The 25,257-nt window shown below is 49.4% G+C and overlaps 1 protein-coding gene across 1 annotated transcript in view; it reads right to left on the bottom strand.

The window, feature by feature from the left end:
• HIPK2 (homeodomain interacting protein kinase 2) overlaps positions 1-24,049 on the bottom strand; it is a 128,433-nt gene extending 104,384 nt beyond the window's left edge. The window contains exon 1 of the mRNA XM_062492479.1: positions 23,890-24,049. Coding sequence (XP_062348463.1) covers positions 23,890-23,908 — 19 coding nt within the window. The 5' untranslated portion in view covers positions 23,909-24,049. The remainder of the gene's footprint in view (positions 1-23,889) is intronic.
• Positions 24,050-25,257: the final 1,208 nt, after the last annotated feature.

Consider the following 25,257-nt stretch of genomic DNA (forward strand, 5'->3'; position numbering starts at 1 on the left):
GGAAGCAAAGCACAGGGAGATAATGTGAAAAGCTTCCACTAGTTTTAAATGCTCGATTGAAACGCTTAGGTACAAGTCCTTTAGAGATATGTTTTGCCAGTTGACGCTGTGGTGACAACCATTTTTTTGGGCTGATGCTCTTGGAGATATCAGAAGTAGTATACCTGACATTAATACCATTCAAATTTTATTGGGTCGTTAATATGGAGGCTTGCTTTCTCATTTCTTCGTACATTTGTTATATTTAACATGCATCAAAAAATTCAAGAGAAGTATAAAAGAGTTTTTTTCTACATATACAATCTGAGGCAAGTAGCTGGGATGGAAAATTTCTGCCCAGACAGTTTAGGTTTAGTAAAGTTGTGAACAACTAAAAATGAAGGTCTTAAAATAGGGAAGCTGTTGGATGGCCTCAACAGCAGGTCAATGCCGTAACATACACTTTTCTTTCTCTTCTCAGTTATTGAAGAAACAGATGTTACACTAACAGAAGCAAGTCCAACTAAAACACAGACTTTAAGCAGAACTTGATTTTATAGTCTGTTCAGATAAACAAGATTCATTTATTTTTAACTTAACGCACAACAAAGTCTTGTTACTCAATTTCAAACAGGGACTTTTGCTTAGAGCATAAGCCCCACCTTTCCTCCTGTTCTCTCAGAAAGAGAAAGCAAGTGTCAGGCACTGCAGGCAGCACTGGTCATAAGCTGGATATAGGACAGGCAGATGGACAGTACTCAGAGGTACAATGTAAATGCATCTTACACTGGTATAAACTGATCCTTCCCCTGATTATTTGCAGGGAGATTCACAAATTCCAATATGAAAAAGAAAAAAATCTGAAAATTCCAGGCAGTGATTTTGTCTGTGCCAACACCAGGAAAGAAAGACAGACAGACAAAAAGACAGACGGTGGGGGGGTGGGAATAATTCAGCCAACTGCTGGCACCAGCCTTCTTCAGAGCAATGAAGTAATTTTAGAGACACTTCCGTAGGAGAATAAAATCCAACCCTGCAACTGTGCACAGGACTTGGGACACACAGACACGCACAGGCACACACGACACTGGACAACAGTGTGAGACAATGTGGGAGCTGGCAGAACTGGTTCCTCCATAACCTTGGGGACATGCAAGGACAACCCTAGGGTAACTCCTGACAATTCCTGTTTGCCACCCAAGCCATATTCCTGGCAAATGGTGCTATGAACAGTCCTTCCCCTGACACGTACCATATCCACACAGCGAGGAACACAGACCCAATTTCTCTGTCCTGCACTGAAAACTCTCACCGTATATCCCTGCTTTTGAGCCAGTCATGTCTCCTGACTGCACTACCTTTGACTAATTTAGTATTTTTAATTACAGAGGGATTTACAGCACTGCACTACATTGCTCTCTTTTATTATACCCACCGTTTCTGCTGAATCTGGGTACACTCTACATAAAAAGTTGCACATTAGACAAATTACACTGCACATTAAGTAAATCTCTCTCTAGAAACAGGATTAGATAGAGAGGCAAATCTTCCTCATTCCTAGTGCATAAATTAATACCTACAAAATCAATATAAAGTAAGAGCTCCGTATCAATTTATGAAAAAAAAAACCAGTTTAAATCTATACCACAGTTAAACAAATTTATGTAGGAGATGCACTCTTCTCCTATTTTGCTTAATAAATAAAACAGCTGGTCCGAGTAATCAGGTCAATCAGTGTCTGGAAAAAGCCCCATTAAAGCTGCTATATAACCTAGTTTCTCAAGCTGTGTAAGGCATCCCAATATTGAAGAGGCAGAAGTCCATGCAGAAACAGCACGGATGGCTCAGCTTCTGGCCCTTCAGGGTTATGGAGGATATTTATCACAGAAGACAGCAGTGAGGTATCTTGCAAAGATCTAAGAAGATAGGCTCTGAAGGACCACAACAAAGACAACATGATGCATCCAGACCTATCCATAAAATAGAGCCAGTAACCTTGGGCACCTAAGTTCAGGTCATCCAACAAAAGGCGATGGTAAAGGCCCAGATTTTCACATATATTCAGATCTCCTTGAAGTTAGCCTAGCCCTGCTGCCACGGTGGGTGACAACACCTCCTCTCAGGGAGCTCCACACTAATGGTTCCATCCCTCCCAAGTCACATGGAGGGTGAGTCCAGCAGTGCCCAAAGCTGTGGGTGTGTTTTGTGGGCGCAGAGCCCATTCCAGCGTGGGCAAAATCCCCACAGCATCAGCCCTCCTCCTCCTGCACAACACACAGCACACAGCACTCAATGCCCAGGCCCTCCTCACCTCAGAAAACACATCCCTTCCTATATTCAATAGGTTTGAAAATATTTTGCAAAGGGTATCACAATCCACATCCTATAGAGATAAAAATGGTGCCAGAAGAAAGTAAAGTGACTTGCTAAGCCTAAAGAGCAAGGCAGCATCAGAACTGGGAAATGAAACCTCCTGGCCCACAAACCTAGGTTTTAGCTTCTTAAATAAGGATTCTCTTTCCTCATTAAAAAAAACTAAAAATGGGAAGAGAGGGAGGAATATTCTTTAGACAGAATGAACTTCGCCCTCAGAGGACTAATGACCTGATATACTTTTTTTTTTCCCCTTCTCACCTCCATTTCCCCTGCTAAAGTTACAGTAACTTCAAGGACTATCCTTCTTCCTTGGTCTGCTTTAACCTAGTGAGTCAGATCAGCATCCTTTTCCCAACCACCCGAAGCCAGAGACCATCCTTCCAAGAGAGGAGACTACCTTCTCGCTTTCAGTCTCTCTGGACATCCTTGCAACATCCTGGACTGAGACTGCTCTGCTTTCTGCATCGTGCTCAGGGACTCCAAAGTCCTATCCACTCATCCCAGCCCGTAGTACGTGGCAGCCCAAGAGGGTACCCTGGAGGTAAAACCTGGTTGTTCTCTATTAATTTTTCATTTCAAGAATGGCTCCAGGGAAAGGAGGGAGATATAGGTCAGAGACTTTGGGGGCTGATTAGTAACTCTGTATATCTTCCTTCATTTTTTTTCCCTCAATTTTTTTTTCTTTTCCAAATTCAGAAACACAGGGTTTCCCCTGCATATTTCTCATTTACTCCTTGCGCATCATCGGCATTAGTCAGCAAACTCCTGCTATTTCCTCACAAGCCCCTGACACTTGCAGACTGACTAACCCTCCCTCCACACACTTTGGTTCTAATAGTTGCATCTGTTTTTCTTCCTCAAGAAAAATGGATCCGAGCATTGCACACGAGGAGTTCTCCCTGTGGTCATTGCAAGGGTGTAAGGGTCATTCCCTGTAAGCTCCTGCTGACAGGAGACTGTAAACACCACCATTTTTCACGCATAGAGCTGAAGAGCCAGGAGGTGATGGCAGAGCCTGCCTTCAGGTCACTTTGTAACTCACCATCACGGTAGCAGTGTCCCTCAAACTAGGAAGAAGTTAGCTCCTACCCCAAGCACAGGCACATAGAGGAAGCCTGAAGCCACCTGGCTTCTCTTCGCAGCCTTGCCAGCCACCTTGTCTGTCAGGTGACACTGCCTTTGCATTAGCCCTTCCATCCCAGGACCAAGAGTCTCTGCCCCCGTTACGGTGCCTGGTGCCTGACAAGATGTGCAGAGGGCCTCAGATGGGCTTCTGAGGCATGAATACAGGGTGAGTGAAAACACAGCTCCTTGTGACTCAAAGCCACCTCATCAGAGCATGACAGAAGGCTCTTCCTGGCCAGGTGGGCTCACACAGGCTGCCCACCCACAGCCACGCTCACAGAAGACCTTGCATGCAGCTCACGCTCACATAGGCGTACCCACAGACATGCCCACACTGCGCTCTTGGTGCTCCGCTCGAGCACACAGCAAGTTTGTTGTGTCCCCATTCCCAGGGTGATGCCAAGAGCACATAGACGGCTCTTCCTTACATCCAACTTGCAAAGAGGACATCTTGCCCCCAGGGCAAGGCCATGCCCTCAGGCGATGGTAGATGCTACCTGCTGCCACCCACACAGGAACAACCCACATCCTGTCAATAAGGATCAGTGGGAAGGCTGGTGAACTTGGTGCTGGAGAAGTTTATTCCCCATTTAACCTTGACACCCTCACCCCAGCACCCACCCCGTTCCTGCCACCCTTACCTCCATCCCCATTGTAGGAGAGCCTTCTGCATTGCTGTGTAGGGAGGCATGAAAATAAACCACCGGCTCCAGTGCCACACTCCCTCCTGGCAGATCTGTTTCTCTCTTCTTAACTGTTTCCAAGTGCCTGGCTGTTTTATAATCCCCAGTGAGCATTCCCTTAACTCCTTCCTCACTGAGTCCTTCCACTCCCCGTCGCTTTCTCTCTTCTAAAAGGCAGAAAAACCCAAGGCGAGGTAGGGGGTAGAGAAAGCAAAGGAGGGGGCCTGAATCAAAGAGGGAACATCTGAATCAAAGAAGGAACATCTGAATCAAACTGCACATATTAGTCATTTCCCCAGCCTTCTCTTACACAGACTCACTCTCCTGTTAATGTATTTTTTTTCCCATGGACATTTATGTACCTTAGAAACTTCTTTGCTAATGTCCGCCTGCTTTTTCATACCATGAGGTCATATGCTCTTGCTGGTAGCATGACTTTAAATCACACAGCAGCTTGCCCTTTGAGGTCTGAACAGAAATCACTGTCTTAGATCACAAGTAAACGTGAGTTGATGGCTTCAAGCCCAGCGTCACCACCACCCCACTTAGGCATATTGCAAAATTCGAGAAGAATCAAATGCAGGTATTGCTTCCCAGTGGAAAGGACTTAATCACTGCAAAGGGCTGCCAGAGGGCCGTGTGGAGGAGCTTGGGCAGAGGAACACATCCTCCCTGTTTCCAAGATGTGGGACTCTGCAACTGCCCTGAAGTGACCCGTCGAGAGCCACACATGCTATGGGTGCTAAAGGCTGTGCACTGCATGCATGTGTGCTTGCATACATGTCAGTGAGTGCAGGTGGTGGGGCAGGGAGTCACTTGGCCTGAGACCTTTTGGGACACCCACAGGTCATGGCCACACTTGGATAACCACAAAGTAGCACAGGTTGCTGCGTGCCAGGGTGTGCTGGCAGCACGGCGTGGGGTGGGACAAGTACAGTGACCCAGCAGCTTTGGATTTCATAACCACAACTACGTGCAAAGCAACGTCACAGAACACTCCGGAGTTTATGCTGCTCCTGTGAGTGCACGAATAAAGAGGATGGTGGAAAAAAAGCACTGGCTTTTATATGTCCTCACTCAGGTGGGAACACAATACCTGCAGCTGGCTGCTGCTCTGCCTAAAAGCCTACGGCTGCTTCTTCCAGCATCTTGAGGTTATCCCTGACAGCTTCTACCCAAAAGTTACCAAGGTATCTTTTTCCCTGACAAAATGAGCTATTCTGTCACACAAGGCTGGGCTGCATGGCTTTTAAAATCGATTCTGCTGATGTTCAAAGGGAGCAGCTTGCTGTGCAGAGGAGTGGTAGATCTAATAGAAGTAGGATCAGCACAAGCTCTTACCCTGCCATCTGCCTTCAGCTCACCCAGGCCTTCTGCTGAACAGCCAAATGTGGGCTGGGGCCACTGGAGTGAGCAGCAACTCACTGACATGAAAGACTGCCTGGGTTAGTTGATTAAGAATAAGTACAGGAATCCTGTATAGTGCTGGTACTGAATCAGTTCAAGGATTTCATGGGGATATTTAAGCCCAGTTTTCCAAAGAAGTCTTTTATTTTGTGCAGGTGGGTGTTTGTGTGACAGCTTAAGCAAGCCCCATGAAATGATGACTCTAGAAACAGGGGTCATCTCTGAAACTGTTATGCTTTCTTCTTCAGTCACCCCCACTAGAAAACAGCGATAAATAACACCTAACTGTCTCATTCCTCCGTAATTTTAAGTCCTTTGCACTTACAGAGCTCTGGAGGAAACACAGGAAAGCCCACTGGAATGGACAGAGATGCCTCTCACAACTATGGGTCACAGATCTCTCTTGTTCTGCCTTGTGGACTTCTTTTAAGTGCTACCCACTGCCAGCAGGCCCTGACAGAGGCTGCTCAGCTCTGCTCCTGCACATTTAGACTGACAGCTGCCTTAAGAGTTCTCCTTCTTTTTTAATAATAGAAGAGTCACTTAAGGCTTGTGGATGACCTGAAAGTACCAAACTGCTGACCCAATAACCAAAGTCTGAACCTGCCAGTGCAACCATGAAGAGCTTGGTCCACTTGAGGGATGATGAGGGCAAAACAGTTCTGTAGACCCATAACAAAATACTGAGATCCCCTCTGATGTCATAACATTCTGTGATAATACCTTACAGCAATTTAAAGGACTGCTGCAGCTGATCTCCAAACCCAGGAGGGGACAGGTGGAGGGAGCAGCAGAAGGGTGCTGGTCTGGAAGGAAGATAGGGAATCTGGGATGAGTGAGGGCACAACCTGCCTGCTCTGAAAGCAAAAAGAACAGAGAGGCCCCTCCTTTCACAGATGGAGGGAGGAAAAGAGCAAGATGAGCGAAAAGCCTGGACTTAATAAAGAAAAACAATAGCTCATCATTTATTTTCATATCCTCTCACTAATGCAGGCATAATGCTAACAGTGGAATTCTTATGGCATGCATGTCATGCCTGCAAATACCAAGTGAATTACTTCTCAGCAAGGCTATGGGCTATGGCACTGAGAAGCACATTCGTTACAAACGGTTGGATGATGAACGACAGTTCCCAAATTCCTCCTTCACAATGCTACTTGCATTAGTTGTAATTTAATGAGCGTGTGAGAGAGAGAGAGAGAGAAAGTTTTGGCTCAAATCACAGAAATAATATTGCCTGCTGCTGCTTCCCACTGGGTCTTGTATTAACTCACACCACCTCTACCTCCTACTTCTCCACCTCCTCCCTTTTCACACCTATCGTCAGGTGCTAAAAGTTGTGTCATGAAACCCATCAGCATGGCAAGAGATCATGCAGAAGCCCCCAAGAACATGCATTCCTTCTGGCTAAAAGGTGGGAGAAGACACAAACCTCTCCCTCTTGTCTGCCAACAGTCATGGCCATGGCAGGCTGGGGTGGTTCCTACAGCAGCCAGTCTCTGTGTAGACAGCCCACCAACTGTCCTTTGGTTCTTTCCTCTTAGGGAGCCAGTGCAGGCAAAAGACACCAACCTGGCAGTTCTGGAAACAGAGCATGAAGCCCACACTGCATGACGCATGTTGGTGCAGAGCTCCCACCACACACCCTGGCCAGCAGGGTTTTCCTGCCTCCCCAGAGGGAGCCACAGCAGGGCAGTCCAGCCTCATCCTCACCTTGCAGGCTGATGGTTTGTTGTTCTTTTACACAATTTTGAGATCTGGTAAGCAGCCAGTAAATGTGAACAAAACCTTTGCTAGGAGGTATGGCCTTTGGCAGTATAAATGTGCAATCATTGGTGACCCCCACCAAACCCAGCAATCACTGCCATGCTGCCTGCTGCCTCCTCCTGAGCTCTTGGGTAGATCTGTAGATCAAGATCAGCTTCTTGAGGGCATAAATCAAGCCCCTCTTCTTTGCTCGGTGGACCTTGACACAAAAGGGACAGCCACAGCAGCAGGGACACCTTGCAGGTCTCTGCCCTAGAAGGAGCTTAACTGGCCAGCATCACCTTCCATTCCTGTGGCAACCTTGAGACAGAGCCTGTACCCCTTCACATGACAGGACATTTATCCATCAAATGACCCTACATATAAGGTTCACACCTGAAACAAGACCCACTCTGTAGAGTCTCATATGCTGGGCCAGAAGAAAGCCGAGAGGTCTGATCTGAGCAGCAGACTTACAAGTAAGAGACTGCAAAATATCACTACTACTCTCCTGGTGTATCCAGTCTTTTCAGTGTTTCCCACTGACACAGCCTAAATGACAACCATCCACAGATTCCTACCCAGTGGAGCATCCAGAATACTCCTTATCCCATCTGTGCCAAACGTCATTTAAAAGCCCCTTTCCCACATTTTGTGGTGTTTTGAAAAAACAAATCCAAACAAAATTTACATGTTTCTGAAACAAAAGCATAAGCAGGGGAAGGGAAAATGCCCTTAAGGATTGGAACCAAATGTGTTTGTGCAAATGAGACCCAGGATTTACAGTTACCTCCCAGCCTCCAGCAAGTGCTACAGTCTTAGCTTTGACTTAAAAACAATCTGTTTTCTTGTAAAGGTTGAAAAACAACAGTGATATTTTCTCTGGTGTACTGGCCGAAGTCCCAGAGCCCTGGCTGGGAGAGGAAGGTGGGTACAATGTCACAGGACACCCCCAGGAACACGTGCAGACACAGGTCTGTATGGAGTGACAGATGCACATTTGTGCTTCCCAGCAAGGAAGCAGGCACGATGCTGGGGGCCACCACCTGCAAAAACTATCTAGACACATGTTTGCCCCTTGTCAAAATCCCCATCCCAAGCCCACATGTAGCACTGCAAACTCTGTGGCTTTCTTAAAACTATGGCTGTGCTTTGAGCAGTGACCAGGCTCTGAAATAAATGAAGACACGCCTTGCTGAAGTGACCCTAAGTGAAAGCAACAATATTTGGCACAAATAAATAAACAAGCACCACAGCTGCAAACCAAAAAGGATGGAACAGTGAGCCTCATCAGCCTGCTATAACTAACGTTGTGCTGGGCAGCTCACCCACTCCACCAGCATGGAGAGCCATGCATCCCTCCAAGGGGCACCAGACAGAAGGGGTCCCTTAGCAGACAGCAGGTGTGGGGAGAAGGGACACAAGCATGAGAGGGAAGTGGGGGCTTCTGTGACAGAGGCCCACCACAATGGCTATGTGGCCTTTAGGAGCCCGGCACAAGGGTGCTGTTACCTGCTACCAGCCTGCAAAGAGAAACAGTGGCCAGGCTGGAGGGATGAAAAGCACTTATCAGGGGCAGAACTACAGGGATGGACTTATCTAGACAGATGGAGACCTGCAGGACTGCCAGAATAGGCCAGTTACTGCAACAGCTTCTTTGGGCATACAGTGCAAGCTACAGCAGTCAGAACTGCCAGTCATGATTCATCACATTTATGGTTTAAAACCCAACTAAATCCAACACTTCTGCTGGAACCAAGAAGCTCAGCTGAAGGTTCCTGGCCCAGCTGGGAAGATAGAGGCTGTCCTGCCCCTTGGTTCCCCTCCTGATAGGCTGTTGTGGCTCAGGAAGGGTGAAGCTCAGACAAAGCACTCAGTGTCACACTTCAGTTCTCTTTAAGCCTTCAAATTAGGGCTTACGTGGGGCTTAAGTGCAGCCTGTCCCAACACTGGGTTGGATTTCATAGCTCTCATGTGCTGCTGGTTGCCACATCTCACTGAAAAGAGATGAGTGCCCTGCAGGCAGCCTGGCAGGCAGTCCATCCACCCAGATACTCTGAGCATGGGATGGGGAGCACCTGATTCCCTCAGCCCTTCCCACATCCCTGGAGGGTAAAACTGGAGGGCTGAGATCACCAGGACAGGCCCCTGCATCCCTTGCCTCAGCTAGCCAAATAACTCTCAATGTCCATCTTTTCATCATGGTAACCACAGAGTGGTTTACCGCTGTGATCAAACCTGTGTTCTTCTTCCTCCACACCTCTGCTGGCCCCCCACGGCTCACCCTGAGCCCCAGGGTGACCACAGAGTCCCCACCCTTCCAGCCCATGGGTTGAGATGCCTGATATGCAGCATTCAGTTCCCACACGAAGCCAGCATGTTCTTGATACGTGGCACACTACATCCTTGGCCATGAGCACCTCAGGTGGGCTGGTCACCCTCTAGCAAGGACAGCTGAATATATGACAGGGCTGGGCTGGGGAGGGGGTGGGGAAAGAGGCTGCCAGGAACAGGAGGAAGGACACAAAATACACCAGGAGAATAAAAGTCCCATCCCCTTCACAAGCCCTGCAATAACAAGGAGGCAAGAAGAGCAGGAGTATCAACCACAACAAAACCCAAATGAAAAACTATGACCTACAACTTGCTCCACTGATGCCATGTAACAACTGTGGCTAGGAAACACACCTCCTAGATCACCATCAGTGCTGCCATGAGCATCTGCTTTATTGTACATGGTATCAAAAGCGTCAGGCATCCCCACCTGAAATCATGCCCTCTCCTGCCATTCACTCACATCCCATCTTCTTTCTCCCTCGCACTCTTGTTTTCTACAGGCAGCAGCTTTTTGGCAGGAGTCTCAGTGTCTGTTTGCAACAGGGCAAGAGAAAGCAGACGTCTCCTCGTAAAGCATCCTCTTCCTGAAACCCCCTCAACCCTTCCTGGCTGACAGGAAATGCAAGGATTGGTAATGACTCAAGTGCTCCTCTGGGAAACAGAAGTGATTTTAGAGGAACATGAAATAACTCTTAAGCCAAGCCCAGTCCTGAAAAGTGGGACTCCACACTCTGTAGCTTGAGTTCACGGTGGAGCATGAACAAATCTGGGATTCAGGTGCCCACCGGCAGGGATACTGGAAAAGATACAGCTATTTTATTGAGGTAATCTCACCTACATCAGATACATTGTAAGTGATACAGTAAACACATAGGAAGGGGTACAGATTCCCCATGGGATACTGTATTAGTATACAGACCCCAGTTACATCACACCATTGGCAGAAGTCTCAAATATCTGAGGATACAGAGGTAGACCTGAGCTAAAGACATATCTGAGAACTGGTCCACTTGGGCCACCAAAACCTGGCACTGGTAGAAGATGCATGCAAGATGCCTGCCATGTAGATGTTCTGGATCAAGACAGAGATGAGCTGGTGGATGTGGATTACAGATCACTGTCCATCAGAATGTCATGAATGATATTCTTCTCAAGCTCGGATTTCTAGTAGCCCTTTTGTTCAACCTGGAAAGTCACATTGCTTGGAAAAAAAAAAAATCTCTTCCTGCCTTTTAAAGGGAGAGTGGCAGTGTCCCCTCCTGAACACACTGTGATTTACAATCGTCCACACTCACACTGGTAACACAAGCCCTTACGCAGAGACTACAGACAGCACTCCTGCCAACACATACACTGTCACAGCATCGCTCCACATAAACACCCTGCATTCCCCTTGTTTATATTTCCTCCTGTACAGGCTGCGACAGCTCACAAACACACACAAAGCCTAATTTATATTTATAATATATCTTCCTTCTTCATTCACTGCAGTGGAAGAAGTGCTACAAATAGAGTTTACTAGAAAAATGGTGTAACAGCGCTAAGGAGAATCAGACCCATGCTGTCTTCCATAGAGAAAGGGGATGAGGCCACACCAAACACATGTGCACACTCCTACACGTGCCTACAAACATGGAAGGAGTCCCACATACACAGATATTCTTCCACCTGTGCTCTCACACATGCTGCTCAACAACAGCACCTGCTGTCCCTTCTGACTCGCACCAGGCAGCACAGACTTTTGCAAGGTGCACTTTCATTACACAGGTGCTCACTGCCTCAGATAAGAGACAGGAAAACAACGCTGCAAGGGAAATACTGTCATCATCAATGGGATATGCTTGTGTCTGGGCCTCATGTGTCCTTTTCAGGTGGTGCAGCTATTTTAAAATGGGGGTTGAAACCCCTTTCTTATCTCCACTTGCTAAATACACACATATTCTGCTGTCAAAAGAATGAAGAGCGGGAGTTAGGTGGGAAGGCAGGTTTCTGGTGGTGCCACTGATTGTGCTAGAAGAGACGAAGAAATTTTTTTATTGTACTCATGAAAAAATGTGATTCCCAGTTTCTTTGTAGACTTGGAGGATTTGTAAGGTCTTGGGTTTCTCCATGCTATCCACAAACTGGCTGGAGCCAAGAGTTGTCCTTTTGTTTTAATTGGTTTTCAGAGAAAAGGGGTTGCGATCTCTCTTCTCTCCACCAAGGACCTTGTTGCTACTTCCCTGGCCTCCATCACCCTGAGGCCTGATTGTTCCCCACAGGACCATGCTGCCAGCCTGTCCTGAAGCTGGACCTAACATGCTGTGTGGGTACTTGCAGGGGAAGCACACCCAACCAGTCCTCTGTGGCCTCTACTGGCTCCCAATAAGTTTCCATTAAGGTGACCTAACTATTAATTCCTGCCAAGGTCTTGTGAGCTCACATGCCTTCTGTACAGTTCCTGATGGCCTTGCAGAGTTTGAGTGACTCAGGCAATTTGTGTGATCTGCCACCTTCTCTCCATCCTGGCAACACTAAGCTCGACCAAAAACTTCCCTCTGCATCACCACCAAGCACACCAACAGCCTGTCCAAAAAGTTCCTGTGCAGTTCCATATTGGGAACTGTAGGATGGGCATCACCTAATCCCAGCACTGCTCTGCTGCTGACCCAGGGCTCATCAAGCAGTGGATTCCTGTAATGGAGAGAGCACCATTGCACCCTGCCTGAGCCAACTGGATTGACACATTACCTGGCACTGCTGTGCTCAGATCCCTCCACTTCACTCCTCCCTGGGGTACCACAGTGCCTCAACGTGGGATCAATTCTGTTTGTCAACGTTAAGGAGCTCAAGTGTGACACCAGAGATTTTCAAGTTAGAGATGACTCTACTCCAGGTATTTTAAAGACTAGTAGTGGCTATTTAACTCCCCAGAAATTCTGCCACAAGAGGAAGATTAAAGGTTGCACACACACACACAGAGCTATGAGGATATCAAAGACAGTTTTCTTGGAAATCTTTCTCAAGCTTTTGAAGTCACACATCTAAACAGGAAAGTAGCAATGATGGCTGGAAATTACCATTATTTGGAGGTAAACCAGAGACCTGCTGAAAATCCTTGCCAAGCTATGTGGAATTTGTCAACACTAAATGCTGCCTAGGAGAAAATAAAATGCCGTGTATTTTAGTTGGACATTCTTCTCCAGCCTATTGCTTTAAGCAAACAGCCTTCTTGCCACTGTACATATGGAGCAATATGGGCACTTATTCTTCTGCAATCCTGCTGCTGTCAGCTCCTGACAAGAGGGACAGCCCAAAGCCATGGAAGAACCACGCAGTTGGTCAAAAACCATCAACCCACTCCTGGCACAGCTCTTCCACAAGCACCACTGTGAAAAGTTAACCCTGGGATGAGGCTCAGATCACTCTCTAGGCAGGCTGAAGCAGTCTAGAGATCACAGTCCCCCTAATATCTTTCTGGGTACTTGTCCCTCACCTCTGGCTGATTTGAGCACCTGTCACATCCCTTCTCAAATATAGACTGTGTGTTCTCTGGGGCAATGCCACGCCACAGTCGTCCATCTTCTGGAAAATCTCCAGCACAGAGATCCTTGACTTTGGATCCCAGCTGCTAGTGGCTATGAATAATTGGTAATTAAAGTAAAAGTGAAGCCATACCAGGGGATTGCTGTGCATCTAGGTTTTCTCTAGACTACTCTCAGGAGACACAGGAGAGCTACCAGAGGTAAAAAATAAATCTCAGCCTACTAGGTTTACACAGAGACCATCAAAATATGTGTCTGTATTGTTCTGACCTCCAGATCTTTTTTTCCTTCACATTTTCCTAACCTTTAAAAGGCATGTAAGATAAACAGAGAAGAAGCTAGGCAGACAACATCCTTGGAAGAGACGTAGGAATATAATCAAGCCCTCAGACACACGCACACAAACACCATAATTTATCTCTTCCTCCTCCTGTTTGATATTATCCTCTGTTCTAGTATCATAATCTGTTGCTATGGAAACAGCTGTGATGTCACTACAAGAGGTTTATGGATGCCCTGAACAGGAAGGAAAGGTACAAGATGATGGGAGAGGAATAAAAACCACCACCTACAAACAGCTGCTGAGCAGGAGATGTTCCAGGAATGGCAAGTGTTAACAAGGAAAAGATAAATACATCGACGGTGCTGGAGTTGTTGCAGACAAGAGCAGAATATAAACCACACTTTAAAAATAAAGAATGCTTACAAATTTTGCCTACAAGTTAAAATATTCTGGGCAAGCTAAAGGACCTTCCTGAAAAAAACAAACTTTCTTTGAAATGTTCAGCAAGTTTTCTGGGACTGGATATTCCCTGAGTATTGCCGCTAGAGTCCAGGTATCCACCAAGCCACTCCATCATCCGCTGCAACATTTCCTCCCAAAGTGTAACACCCCATTAATGCAGCTAATAGTCAGGGAGACTGCTGGATATCCCCCATCCTGTGTATGCCTCTACAAGCTGCAGCTAGAAAAAACCCTCAAGTCTTCAAGCAAAAAAAAAAACCCCAAAAAACAAAAAACAGAACCATAAAATCCCTTAGGTTGAAAATGACCTCTAAGATCAATGAGACCAACTGTTAACCAAACACTGCCAAGTGCACAACTGTGTTCCCTAGCACTGCACCTATACATCTTTTAAATACCTCCAGAGATGGGGACTCCACCATTTCCCTGGGCAGCCTATTCCAGTGCTTGACAAACCCTTCCCATAAGGAAATTTTTCATAACATCCAACCTACACTTTCCCTGGTACGACTTGAGGACATTTCCTCTTGTTCTGTCACTTGTTACCTGTGAAAAGAAGCTGCCCCCTACCTCATTACAACCTCTTTTCAGGTGGTTGCAGAGAAAGGTAAGATCTCCCCTGAGCCTCCTTTTCTGCATGCTAAACAAGCCCATCTCCCTCAGCTGCTCCTCTAAGTCTTGTGCATAAGACGAACAAGATCCTTCAGCAACTTTGTTGCCCTTCTGGACACACCCTAGCACTTCAATGTCTTCTAGTGCACCTGTGCCTTTAAGATTTGTTTCTTGGAGAACATCCAGCCTTCCTTTGTCCCTCAGGACTGTCCCAAGGGACTCTATCAATCTGTCTCCTAAACAGGCCAGACACTGCCCCGCTCAGAAGTCCAAGGTCAGCCCTTCTGCTGAGCCCCCTCCTTACTTCTTGAGAACTGAAAACCAATTCCTCCACCCAAAACGGCCTCCAAGCACCACGTCACCCACAAGTCCTTCTCTGTTTGCATAACACAGGCCCAGCAAGGAGCCTTCCTTTGCGGGCTCACTCACCAGCTGTGTCAGGAAGTTATCTTCCACACACTCCAGGAACCTCCTAGACTGTTTCCTCTCTGCTGCTTCCTCTCTGTGCAAAGACATACTTTATCCACTGGATCACATCCAGTAGCAAATAAATACCCTGACCCCAAACTATAAGCAAAAAGAAGAGCTCTTCTTGCTCTCTTTAGCCAAGAGAAAGACCAGGACCTTACAGACTCGCTGCCAAACATACTGACACACCTGACGTGCTACTAGAGAGAAGAGCATGCTGAGCCTCACATGCTTGACATGTGCCCGGCCTCGGGCCATGCACATCTGTGCAGAAAGATGCACATGTAGTTCTCACCCATAAGCTAAGCTGCTGCTGACTGGGTCTCCATGCTCATACCTTTCTTGGCCACCCTGACTGATGGTGAGAGTAGAGCAGACATGATGACAGAGAGGGTGGGGCAGTCACGTACGTCCTTGAAGACATCTTGTGCAGGCTGAGGGAAGATTCAACATTAATTTGCCTGATGGGGAAGAGGAAGGAGGATGGCACATCAAATTTGTCCCGCACAGACACCGTTGTCATGGGAAAAGCAATGGCAGAGCAGGAGGAAACCACAAGGATCTCAGATCAGTGAAAAGTGCTGGTGTTCCAGATAATCTCTGTCCCATGAGTTTCCTGAGCATGCCGAGTGGGATCAGGCATTTTAAGGTAATGTCACAGCATCAGTTTTGCCTCTGGTGTCATCTCCAGATGGGGAATCCCCAGACAGACTCTCTGTTCTGCCTGTGAGCCTTAGATATAGGTAGTGTCCCCTGTCCTCACTCACCTTCCCTTCCAAAGATGTTAGAGACTGCAGGGAAAAAAAAAAAACTGGGAGAGACTGAAGTCAGTAAGGGCAACGACAGAAACAGTCCAAGATGGGATCTTCAGCATTTCACTCCATTTTCTGTTCCTGCCAGCCTTGGCTGTGACAGCCTCAGCCCCTGAAGTTCTCAGGGATCATGTTAGAGTCACCTGCCCTCAGCTTTGTTCCCCTCCTGTCTCTCTCATCCTCTTCTCTCTTGTTCCTGACCTACTGACTTACTCCTTCTCAACCTTCAGCCCACCCTTTCCTTTCCCAGAGTAACCACTGTCACAAATGTTGTAGAAAATCCATACATGGTGATTTCCTCTCCTGAAAGTGTCCCGACAATTTGTTTGATGCACCCTCCTATGTCTGCAAATGAAATGCATTTGCATATGAAACCCAAATCCTTTGGGGTGGTAACTATCTACACCTTCATGTCAATGCCATGCCTAGTACAGTAAGGTTCTGGTTTTCCTGGACACAGCAAATACAACTGTTACTAGGAACACCTCAAAAGCACCAATGGAGAGTAAAAGAATAGGTATGAAAACAATGAGAAATATTGTGTGCATGTGTTTTAGAGTTTCTTTTTTATTTTGTGGGCAAGGTTCTCTTTCTGGTTTTTATGAAACCATTTATTCTCTTCTCTACTTGATATTTGGGACTGCAGGATCGACAACAAAACTTATCTCGGTGTAAAAAATTGTGCTTTTTCAATTGGCAAGTGACATCAAGCAGGACTGCAAAATCGGAGGAATTAGATAAGAATACAAAACAATCACAACAAATCAAAGGGATGACATTCAAATGGGACAGATACAAAAATCACACACTTAGGTAGGAAAGTCTACCTCCACACATACAGGATAGAAAATGGTTCCTGAGGCATCAGACTTCTTGGACAGGATCCGTGAGCCACAGCACAAGCTGCACAGAGATGAAAAATGTTACACTGCAGAAGTTAAACCAAACAGGAGCACTAACTAACAGACATGAAAGAACACTTCTGCTCTCCTTGGCCAGCACAGGACCCAAATACAGCACTGTCCTCTAGCAATGCTATTCAAGAGAGATGGACCAGCTGAAAGGAGCACAGAGAACTGGGAGAATTGTCAGAGCTGAAGGGAGAAGATACAAGAGAAAGAGCTGAAGACAGAAGATACAAGAGAAAGAGCTGAAGAATGTGTTCAAGATATGATTTAACCTAAGGAACACAAAGGAGAGACATGACAAAGACAAAAGGATGGTTTTCCTACACCCACAGTTAAAAGGACAATGAATCAGAGCAAGCAAAGCAGAGGGGGTAAAACGTTTTCAGTGACAAAGCAAAGGGCAACGATGACAGCCTGAACATGCTGTGGACTGTCCCTACATGGGGAATATGCTGGGCAAGCCTGTTAAAGAACGTGCTGGACAGGCATTTGATATTCTGCTTTAAAACACTTTTTAAAATCTTTCCTTTGCCCATTTCCTATGCTTTAAATTATTTTGGTGAGAGGTAAGTTTCTTTGGCATTTCAGCATAGCCCAGAGCCTAACCTGTCAGCCTTGAGGACCAAAGGAGATGTTAGCCTGCAGGGTTCTGACAGGTAACACCATTGTTCCAGGTCTTGCAAGCATCTTTATGGATTAAAATCCATAGAGAAGGCAGCTGCCCCTCATAGTTTCTCAAGTATCTCTGGCAAATACCAATGCCTTGTGGGATGATCTTTCCTGCTTTTCAGGGAAGGAGCTGTGTGTGACTGCTCTTATTTTGTCCTTCCAGAGACAGATGTCAGCACAGGCCCTGGAAAGTGAACAGGACAGAGAACAATGTGTAAACAGGGTGAGTTTCAGCTTCTCTAAACATATGTCCCATTTAGTGGTGATGCTGAAGAAAACCAAGGGAGCAAACTATGGCATCCTTCACCCAGCATAAAACTCCCCCTCTCTCTGGAACACAACACAGATGGGCTAATGCTCATCATGTGGAGACCGTGCTTCCCCTCTTGTAGCTCCCTGTGTTTCAGTGACACTGCTGCTGATCTGCATGAGAATCCAGCTCAGGAGCAGCTCAAGGGGTTTACTTCTCAAAGATGTTTCCCTTCCTCTGGCTATTCTGCACAAGTCCTGTGAGTAAGCAAAAGACTGTTCCATGATGATTCTGTCAGTGGCCTGATCAGACAGCCACTCTTTATATAGCACCTTGAACATATACAGCATGGTATAAATACACACTATTACAGCTTATTGTTACTTGCATTCAATAAACAAATCCTAATGGCACAGACAGCTTTTTAATTTAGTCCTGACTCTGGACTTTCACAGGTATTTTGAGATGTGGCAATGCCTTTGCTGGCCTACAGAGACAGAAGCTGCTCCTCCACTCACATGCGTGGGCAAGTTTTAGTAGAAGCACTCTTGCCATCAAAATTACCCAATTCTGAAGGCTACCTGAATTCAGGAGTGGTCCTGAAATAGAGGCACTTGTGCTGTCTGGGAGTACTCGGGAGCGCTCCATGCTGTAAATGAGGGGTAGCAGTAGCATGCCTCTACTCTTCATGCATGACAAACAAATTGCTAAATGCCCTGTCTGGAGTGAAATTATCATCTGTGTTTATTTTCAAAAGAAAAGGTGAATTCTGTACTGCTAGGGGAAATAGTTTCAAAGGAAAAGGCTTCCAGTTAATTACCTTGGTCCACATTAGGGTATGTAAACAGCTCAAGGAACAACCTTTTCTCTAAATAATGTTTAATTCTCACTTCTTGCTATCAACCTTTCAAAAGTAAGAAAAAGACCTATAAATAATATTTCACATTGAGAGGGCAGAGATTTCGTGAGGAAACAACCTCATTTTATAAATGGAGTGATTAAGCTATAGAGGCCATGAGTCAGAAAGGTACTTCAGCATGTGGCCAGTTTTAAAGGCATAAACAATCCTAATGAAGTCAGCAGCACTGTCTGTGAGCTTAAATTTAGACACAGACCTGAAAATATCTTCTTAAATTGGGATCAGAGAGGAAAAGCGTGGAACCTTAAAAAAACCCCAACAAACCAGTCTTAGCCTACCCGTTCACTACAGACACAGGGATGGGGACCCCATAATAGCTGTAAGCCTACCACTGAATGAATGCCTTTGCAAACTCTTCTCAGGGGTCTTGCCCATTGGCAGCACTATCACAGTTGTCTTGAGTCCTGCAGCTAGAAGATGTCTCATTTGCTTTGTACTGGTGTCGTAGCCTGGTCTGAGCAAAAGGTGACTGCACTTCCCTTGACCTCACCATCTGGCAGGACAGCTCTAACACCATCACCTGGGACCCACTTGGTAAGGCCCACAATCAGGACAGGGATTTATTCCAGGCCCAGGTCACCAATCCATCATGATTTGACTTCCCAACTGTCCTCCTGACCAAACACTCACATACTTTTATGCACCACTGCTATGATGTGGCCAAAATCAGGCCTTATTCATTTAGCCACCCAAGTCCATTATCTATCTCCAAATACACAGTCTGACTTCCCAGGGCTGAGCTAAGTTCAAAAGCCTCACAGGCATCAAGGAGGTCTCTAAGCTGTTCCCCATCAGTAGAAGTACCTACACTGAACAAAGAGCACGGGAAACTCTTATCCCCTTTGGATGAAACCAAATCCAGTGGTCTCAAAGCACCATGTAAAACTGGGCAATAAGTAACAACCACTGAGCAAATGGGGAACCCTAGTGATGAAAAAATGAAAATTATTGCACTTTCCAGGCCAGCTGAGGTATCCACCTGAAGCCAACTGGGTCTTCCCCACCTGTTAGAGCCACGAAGAGGAATGCACTGCACACAGCCCAAGGGCTGACGACTACGGTGAGCAACTGACCTTGCCTCTTCGTCTGCTCACCCCCAGCCCCTAGTTTCCCTTCTGAAAATAAAACAGCATTTTTCACCCATTACATAGCAAACTTGTTTAATCACTAGACACAGCAACATTATAAGAACAATAATTTTAACTGGAGGGGGCTTCCTGTTATCCTGGCTATAGCCATATCCTGAGCAAATAACAACTTAGGCTTTTGGTCCCAGCACTGACATAGCTTAAGTTCTGGTTATTATTTCATAAACAGGAAGCGTCTCTGAGTTATCATCTCCCTGCATGAACTTCGGGGTAAAGACCTTTACTCTGCTTCACTGGGGCCACCTCCCTGATGAGCAAGTTTTGTGTGCTTTGGTGAGATTTGAGGATGCATTCAAAACCCAGCAGGGCTGGCCTGTTTCTAGCATTAAGTGGGATCTGATCTTCAAGGAGTACAGGGTCAGATTTTCCGGCTTTCCTAGCCCCACGTGTGACAAGGATAGCGTGCAGGCAGGTCCCTGCCTGCGCTCAGCTCAAGCAGCCGCAGCAGTGGCGAAGTGCAATTTACAAATACTACCCAGATTAATTCCATGAACCACCCACATAGAAAACTACCGATGTGGCTGCTAAAAATACACCCTGAATCGCAACAAAGTTGTCAAGAATAAGTAAGAAGCAAAGTGAAGAGGAACAAAACCAAAACAGAGGTAATCACTATTTATATAATAAAGGTTAATATATATAAATACCTCTCTTTACACAATTGTGAAGGATGCCAGGTACGAGACGCCAAGGAAATTGCTGAAGACACCCATCCTAGGCAAAAAATTCACCCACAGCCTGTGATGTCTGGCAGACCCCTTCTTAAATTGGGGTCTCCCCTGGACCATAGAGCCTGGCTCTGTTCCCTGCACAGTAGGAAATACAACAAGGTGAGTGCATAGCTGAGGGTAACACTGCCTAGAGCAGGATCCAGAGAACCAGATTCTGGCCTAGCTCAAGCCATTCACCTCCTCTGAAGCCAGTACAGCCACGCCTGATGAAGCCACATCTCTGGTGCTCAGAAGCACAGCAGCCACTAGCTTGCCCCAGCTCTGGAGCAGAGGCCATGCAGGATTACACCTGATGAGGTCTGCTTTGAAACTCAACTCACTTCCTTGTACAGCTCACAAACAACACTAAAAACCAGGTCGAACATTGTGCAGCAGTGTTACTTCTGTTTTGTTTCACTTGTTATCTTTTTACGTCCTTTATTCTACTGCTAAGCTCTCCACCACCCAGAAAATAAATAAATAAATAAATAAAGGAGGAGGAGGAAAAACCCAGGAGAGGAGAAGACGAGCAAACCCGCCAAATTCTTTAAAACAAACAGGAAAACTGTCCTGGTGCAGTGTGTGTGGGAGAGGATGTCACACCAGATATTCACTTATTTATCATGCCTCGCCTATTAATATCAGGTGAGGCACCATTCTGCTTCCCCAGAACTGGTATTTAAGCCAGCTGCTCTACACAAGCCCACACCACCCTCACCTGCACGTCAAGAATGCTGGGTGATTTTCTGCGTTTGCTCCATGTTATCACTCACTTAAATTTCTACTGGAACCACTTCATAAGGCCTTTGAGGTGTCACATTTCCTCCCAGGGTGCTTTTTCTGTCAAAGAGCCAATGTTCTGAAATCGGGGACATGGTTTCACCTCCCCTCGCCTGCCCTTCGGTGGTGGCGGTGGGCATGAATGTGTGCCACCCGAGACTGCTCGGCCAAGGGCAGGAGCAGAGCTGTGCCAGCCCGTCGCAGTGCTGACCCGAGCCCTCGGTTCCTGGGCTCTCCTGACTGTACCTGATGCTCCAGAGGAGGGCTACAGACCCAACTCCTTAATGCCGTAAGGTGAGGCTCACAGGAGAGGATGGCAGTCCTTGCCTCCCTCCAAGGAGGAAATTGCATCCCCTGCGATAAACAAGTTTTTATCTACGCACTGCGATATTGCAGGGAATTCTAAGGACTTCTCATGGCAACTAGGAGGCGAAAAACAATCATTAACCCCTCCTCCACCTCCCTCGAAGCCATTCAGCAGCAATTCAACCCGCAAGCATACCGCAACACAACAGAGATAAAACAATTTCTCTCAGCCTTTATGCTATCTCCGGCTCCTGCCATTTAGGATATTCACCTATTTTGAGGCTTAAGGCATGCTGCAGAGCCTGGCCGCGGACCCATCCGTATCTGCTGCGGGGAACTTGTTTCTACGGGTCACTTTCAGGGTATTTTTTCCCATCTGCTCTCTTTTTCCAGTCAGGCAGAAGCAGGGGCGCCGCTGAAGTTAGGATGCTCTAAGGAGCCACTAAACTTCCACCGCACGCTCTGGTGCAGCACCGCCGCCCCCTCCCCAGGAAGAAGCCGGCGCCCCGCTCGCCCCGGCAGCGGCCGAGGCCTCTTCTCATCTCGTCTTTCCTCCCCTCCGCTGCCCTGCCCCCGGCTCCGGGGAGGCGGCCGTGCCGGCGCTCGCCCACTGCGGCGCGCCGGGAAGGGGAGCGCGGCCGGGCTGACCGCAGGCCCCGCGGCCCCTCCGCCCCGGCTGCCACGGACCCGCCGGGCGCCGCCGCTGTCCAAGGGGCACGGCACGGCCCCGCACCGCCCCGCCCGCCGGATGCGGCCCGGCGAGGAGCGAACTTCGGAGCGATCGCCGCACGAGTCCCCCACCGGGCCGGGCAGGCTCCGCGGCGGGCGGTGCGATGCCGGCCGGGCCTCACCGGCCCGGTCACACCGCGGGAGGAGGGGGTCGGGCCCGGCCCCGGGGGGCCGTCGGGCGGGGGCCGGGCAGGTACGGGCCCGGGCTGCGAGGCTGCGAGCTGCGCGCCACGGCGGGGGTCGGCTGCGGGGGTCGGCGGCGGGCTCCCCCCGCCCGCGGCGGGGCCCCGCTGCCGGGGGAGGCGCCGGGGGCGGCCCGGGCACGGGGCGGGGGGGGGGGGGGGGGGGGGGGGGGGGGGCTGCCCGGCCCGGGGGCCGCTCGGCGGCGCGGTGCGGCCACCAGAGGGCGCCGCCGGCGGGCCGGCCTCGACCGGCACCCCGGCCCCGCCGCGGCCCCTCCGCCCGCACCGGCACCGGCGCGGCCCCGGCTCCCCGCCCGCCCCGCTCTCCGCCGGCCCCGTGCCCGGCCGCGGCCAGCGCGGGGAGGGCCGGCCGTCCTCCCTGCGCTAAGGAAAACGCTCCTCTTTGTCTGCCCGCCTCCGGCGGGGTCCGAACTCCGAACAGCGGGCGAGCTCGGGGCTGCCCAGAAATAACCCGGCGGGCCACCGGTAACTTTACACCGCCCGCCCAGCGCCCTCCGCCCGGGCGCCGCAGCCCGGGCTCGATTCCTTCCTCAGATAAGTTTTACCGGCCTCGCCATGGGGAGGAAAGTACCGTGTCCCCGTGCCGGCCCCCCCGCTCCCGGGTCTCCGCCGCCACGGACGGAGCGGCCCCCGGGCGGGATGGCGCGGCTGCCGGGGGATGTCCCTCCGCTTTATGTAACGCTCCCCGGGCAGCGCCGAGCCGGGAGGGGTGACGGGGAAGGGTAAATACGTCGCGAGGGGATTTAAATTAACCTCGACACATCTTTGAATTTTTCTTTTTAAACAGACACACTGGACTACACATCTGACACACACACACACATATATTTATATATATATAATTACTATGATTTTTTTTTTAACCCGAAAGAAACTAAGTTGGGGTACTTGGGCTTCTCGCCGCAGCCCGGGCTGGGCTGAAGGAGAAGCCAGAGGAGCTGACAGCAAGGCTCCAGCAGCCCCGTCCCCCGCCGCCGCTGCCCGCGGAGTCCCCGCGCCTCAGAGGAAGGAGCCACGGCAGAGGGAACTCCTGGGAAACCGGCGAACGGAGCGGGGTAGCCGGTCCTGGGAATGCGAACTGCGGCGAGGGGCAGACAGGCAGCAGGCACACACACACACGCGCGCGCACACACACACACGGAGGCGCAGGGCAAGCTCCGTCCACCTCATTGTTCTGCTCGGCACCGGCACGGACTTCACCCACCGCCCCCCGCCGGGGACCGAGCGCCCGGGACCGCGGGGCCAGGGACGGGCAGAGCCGGGGGGCGACCCGCGCCTCGCCCCGCTCCCGCCGGGCGCCGGGTAGGGCGTGGGTGCCCCGCCACCTCCCCGCAGCATCGCCCGGGGGGACGGCGAACCGCGGGCGGGCGGCCGGGGACCCCTCGTTCCCCCCTCCCTCCCCCGCTGCGGCCGGGCCAGGGGTGCCGGCGGGGCGGGCCGGGCCGGGGCTTACCTTCGTACATGGGGGCCATCGGTGCAAGGACGCCTGTTATTCATGGCAACGCCGCCACGAACGACGCGAGATCGCAGCCCCCCAAACTCAACACACATCTGCCATCTTGAGCGGGTGTCTCTCGGCGGAGGCGAAGCTGCCGCCTGCCTTCTGCATCGCTGCCCACCTCAGCGCGGGGGGAGCCGGGCACATCCAGCCTCGCTGCCGGCCCTCCGACGCGGCCGGGGCGGGCGGGCGAGCGGGCGGGGGGCGGCGGCGCCGGGCCGGGCCGGGCCGGGCCGGGGCCGGGGCGAGGCGCGGGGCCGGGCAGGGGCGGCGGGCGGCGGGGCCCCCCCGGCTCGGGACGGCGGCGCTGGGGAGGGAGGGAGGGAGGGAGGGAAGGAAGGAGAGAGGGAGGGAGGAAAGGAGAGGGAGGGAGGGAAGGAGGGGGGCTGGCGCGGTGCCCCCGCTCTCAGCGCGGCATGGCTGCGTGTGCCGGGGCGCCTGCAAAAGTTGCACTGGGGGTGAGAGAAAGGGAGAGAGAGACGGAGGGAGAGAGAGGGAGACGGAGACCGAGACGGAGAGGAGGAAAAAGAAGGAGGAAAAAAAAAAAAAAGCAGCGAAGGGAGTTTGCAAATAATCAAGCGCCGATGGCACCGATCGCGGCTTCCCAGAAGGAGCGGGAGCGAGAGAGAGAAACCCTCTGCTGAGATTATGTGGGATCTTGTTTAACAACACATTTCAATCAGGAGAAAAAAGGAACAGTCAACAGAAGTTGGTAAAACACTTCTGTCTTTCCCCCCCTCCTCTTTATAGAAAAGAGAGGAAAGGAAAAAAATAAAAAGGCTGCTGATTGAAGCTTTGCAACTCACTGGCTGTGGGGATCATATAATTTGTGCTCATGTTTTACAATAGCATGGAAAATTCCTACCTCTCCCCAAATAAATCTTCTATTCCCTCAAGGCATTTCACAATCTGGTTCACTGACAAAAGTTCCAATTTATCTTTTTTTTTTTTCGTTTAGCTTACTTGCAGTGTAAATATTTAGCGGATGCATTTAAAATAAACATTCGCTGTTGCTTTTACGAGTCAGGTTGTGTTTTTGTTTTGTTTTGTTTTGTTTCAAGAACGAACCACATCAAAGAAGTGTTTACTAACTGAGATTGACAGCCGATTCTCCCCCTCCCTCTCTCCCTCCCCCCCCCCCCCCCCCCCCCACGCCCGATCCCCCCCCGGTTTTTTAAATTTTAAATCATCCGTCTCTCCGGTTGAGCTCTTGCTGTAGGAGCACCAACCCGACGAGCATCATTTTTGTCGGTGGATAGAGGAAAGCTGTAGGTGAAGCCACAGGAACCCCCTTTGCCTGACAGGAGCTTTACAAAGGAAGGT

Source organism: Cinclus cinclus, chromosome 4 (genome assembly GCF_963662255.1).
Source record: "Cinclus cinclus chromosome 4, bCinCin1.1, whole genome shotgun sequence".
In the NCBI taxonomy this organism is placed as follows: domain Eukaryota; kingdom Metazoa; phylum Chordata; class Aves; order Passeriformes; family Cinclidae; genus Cinclus; species Cinclus cinclus.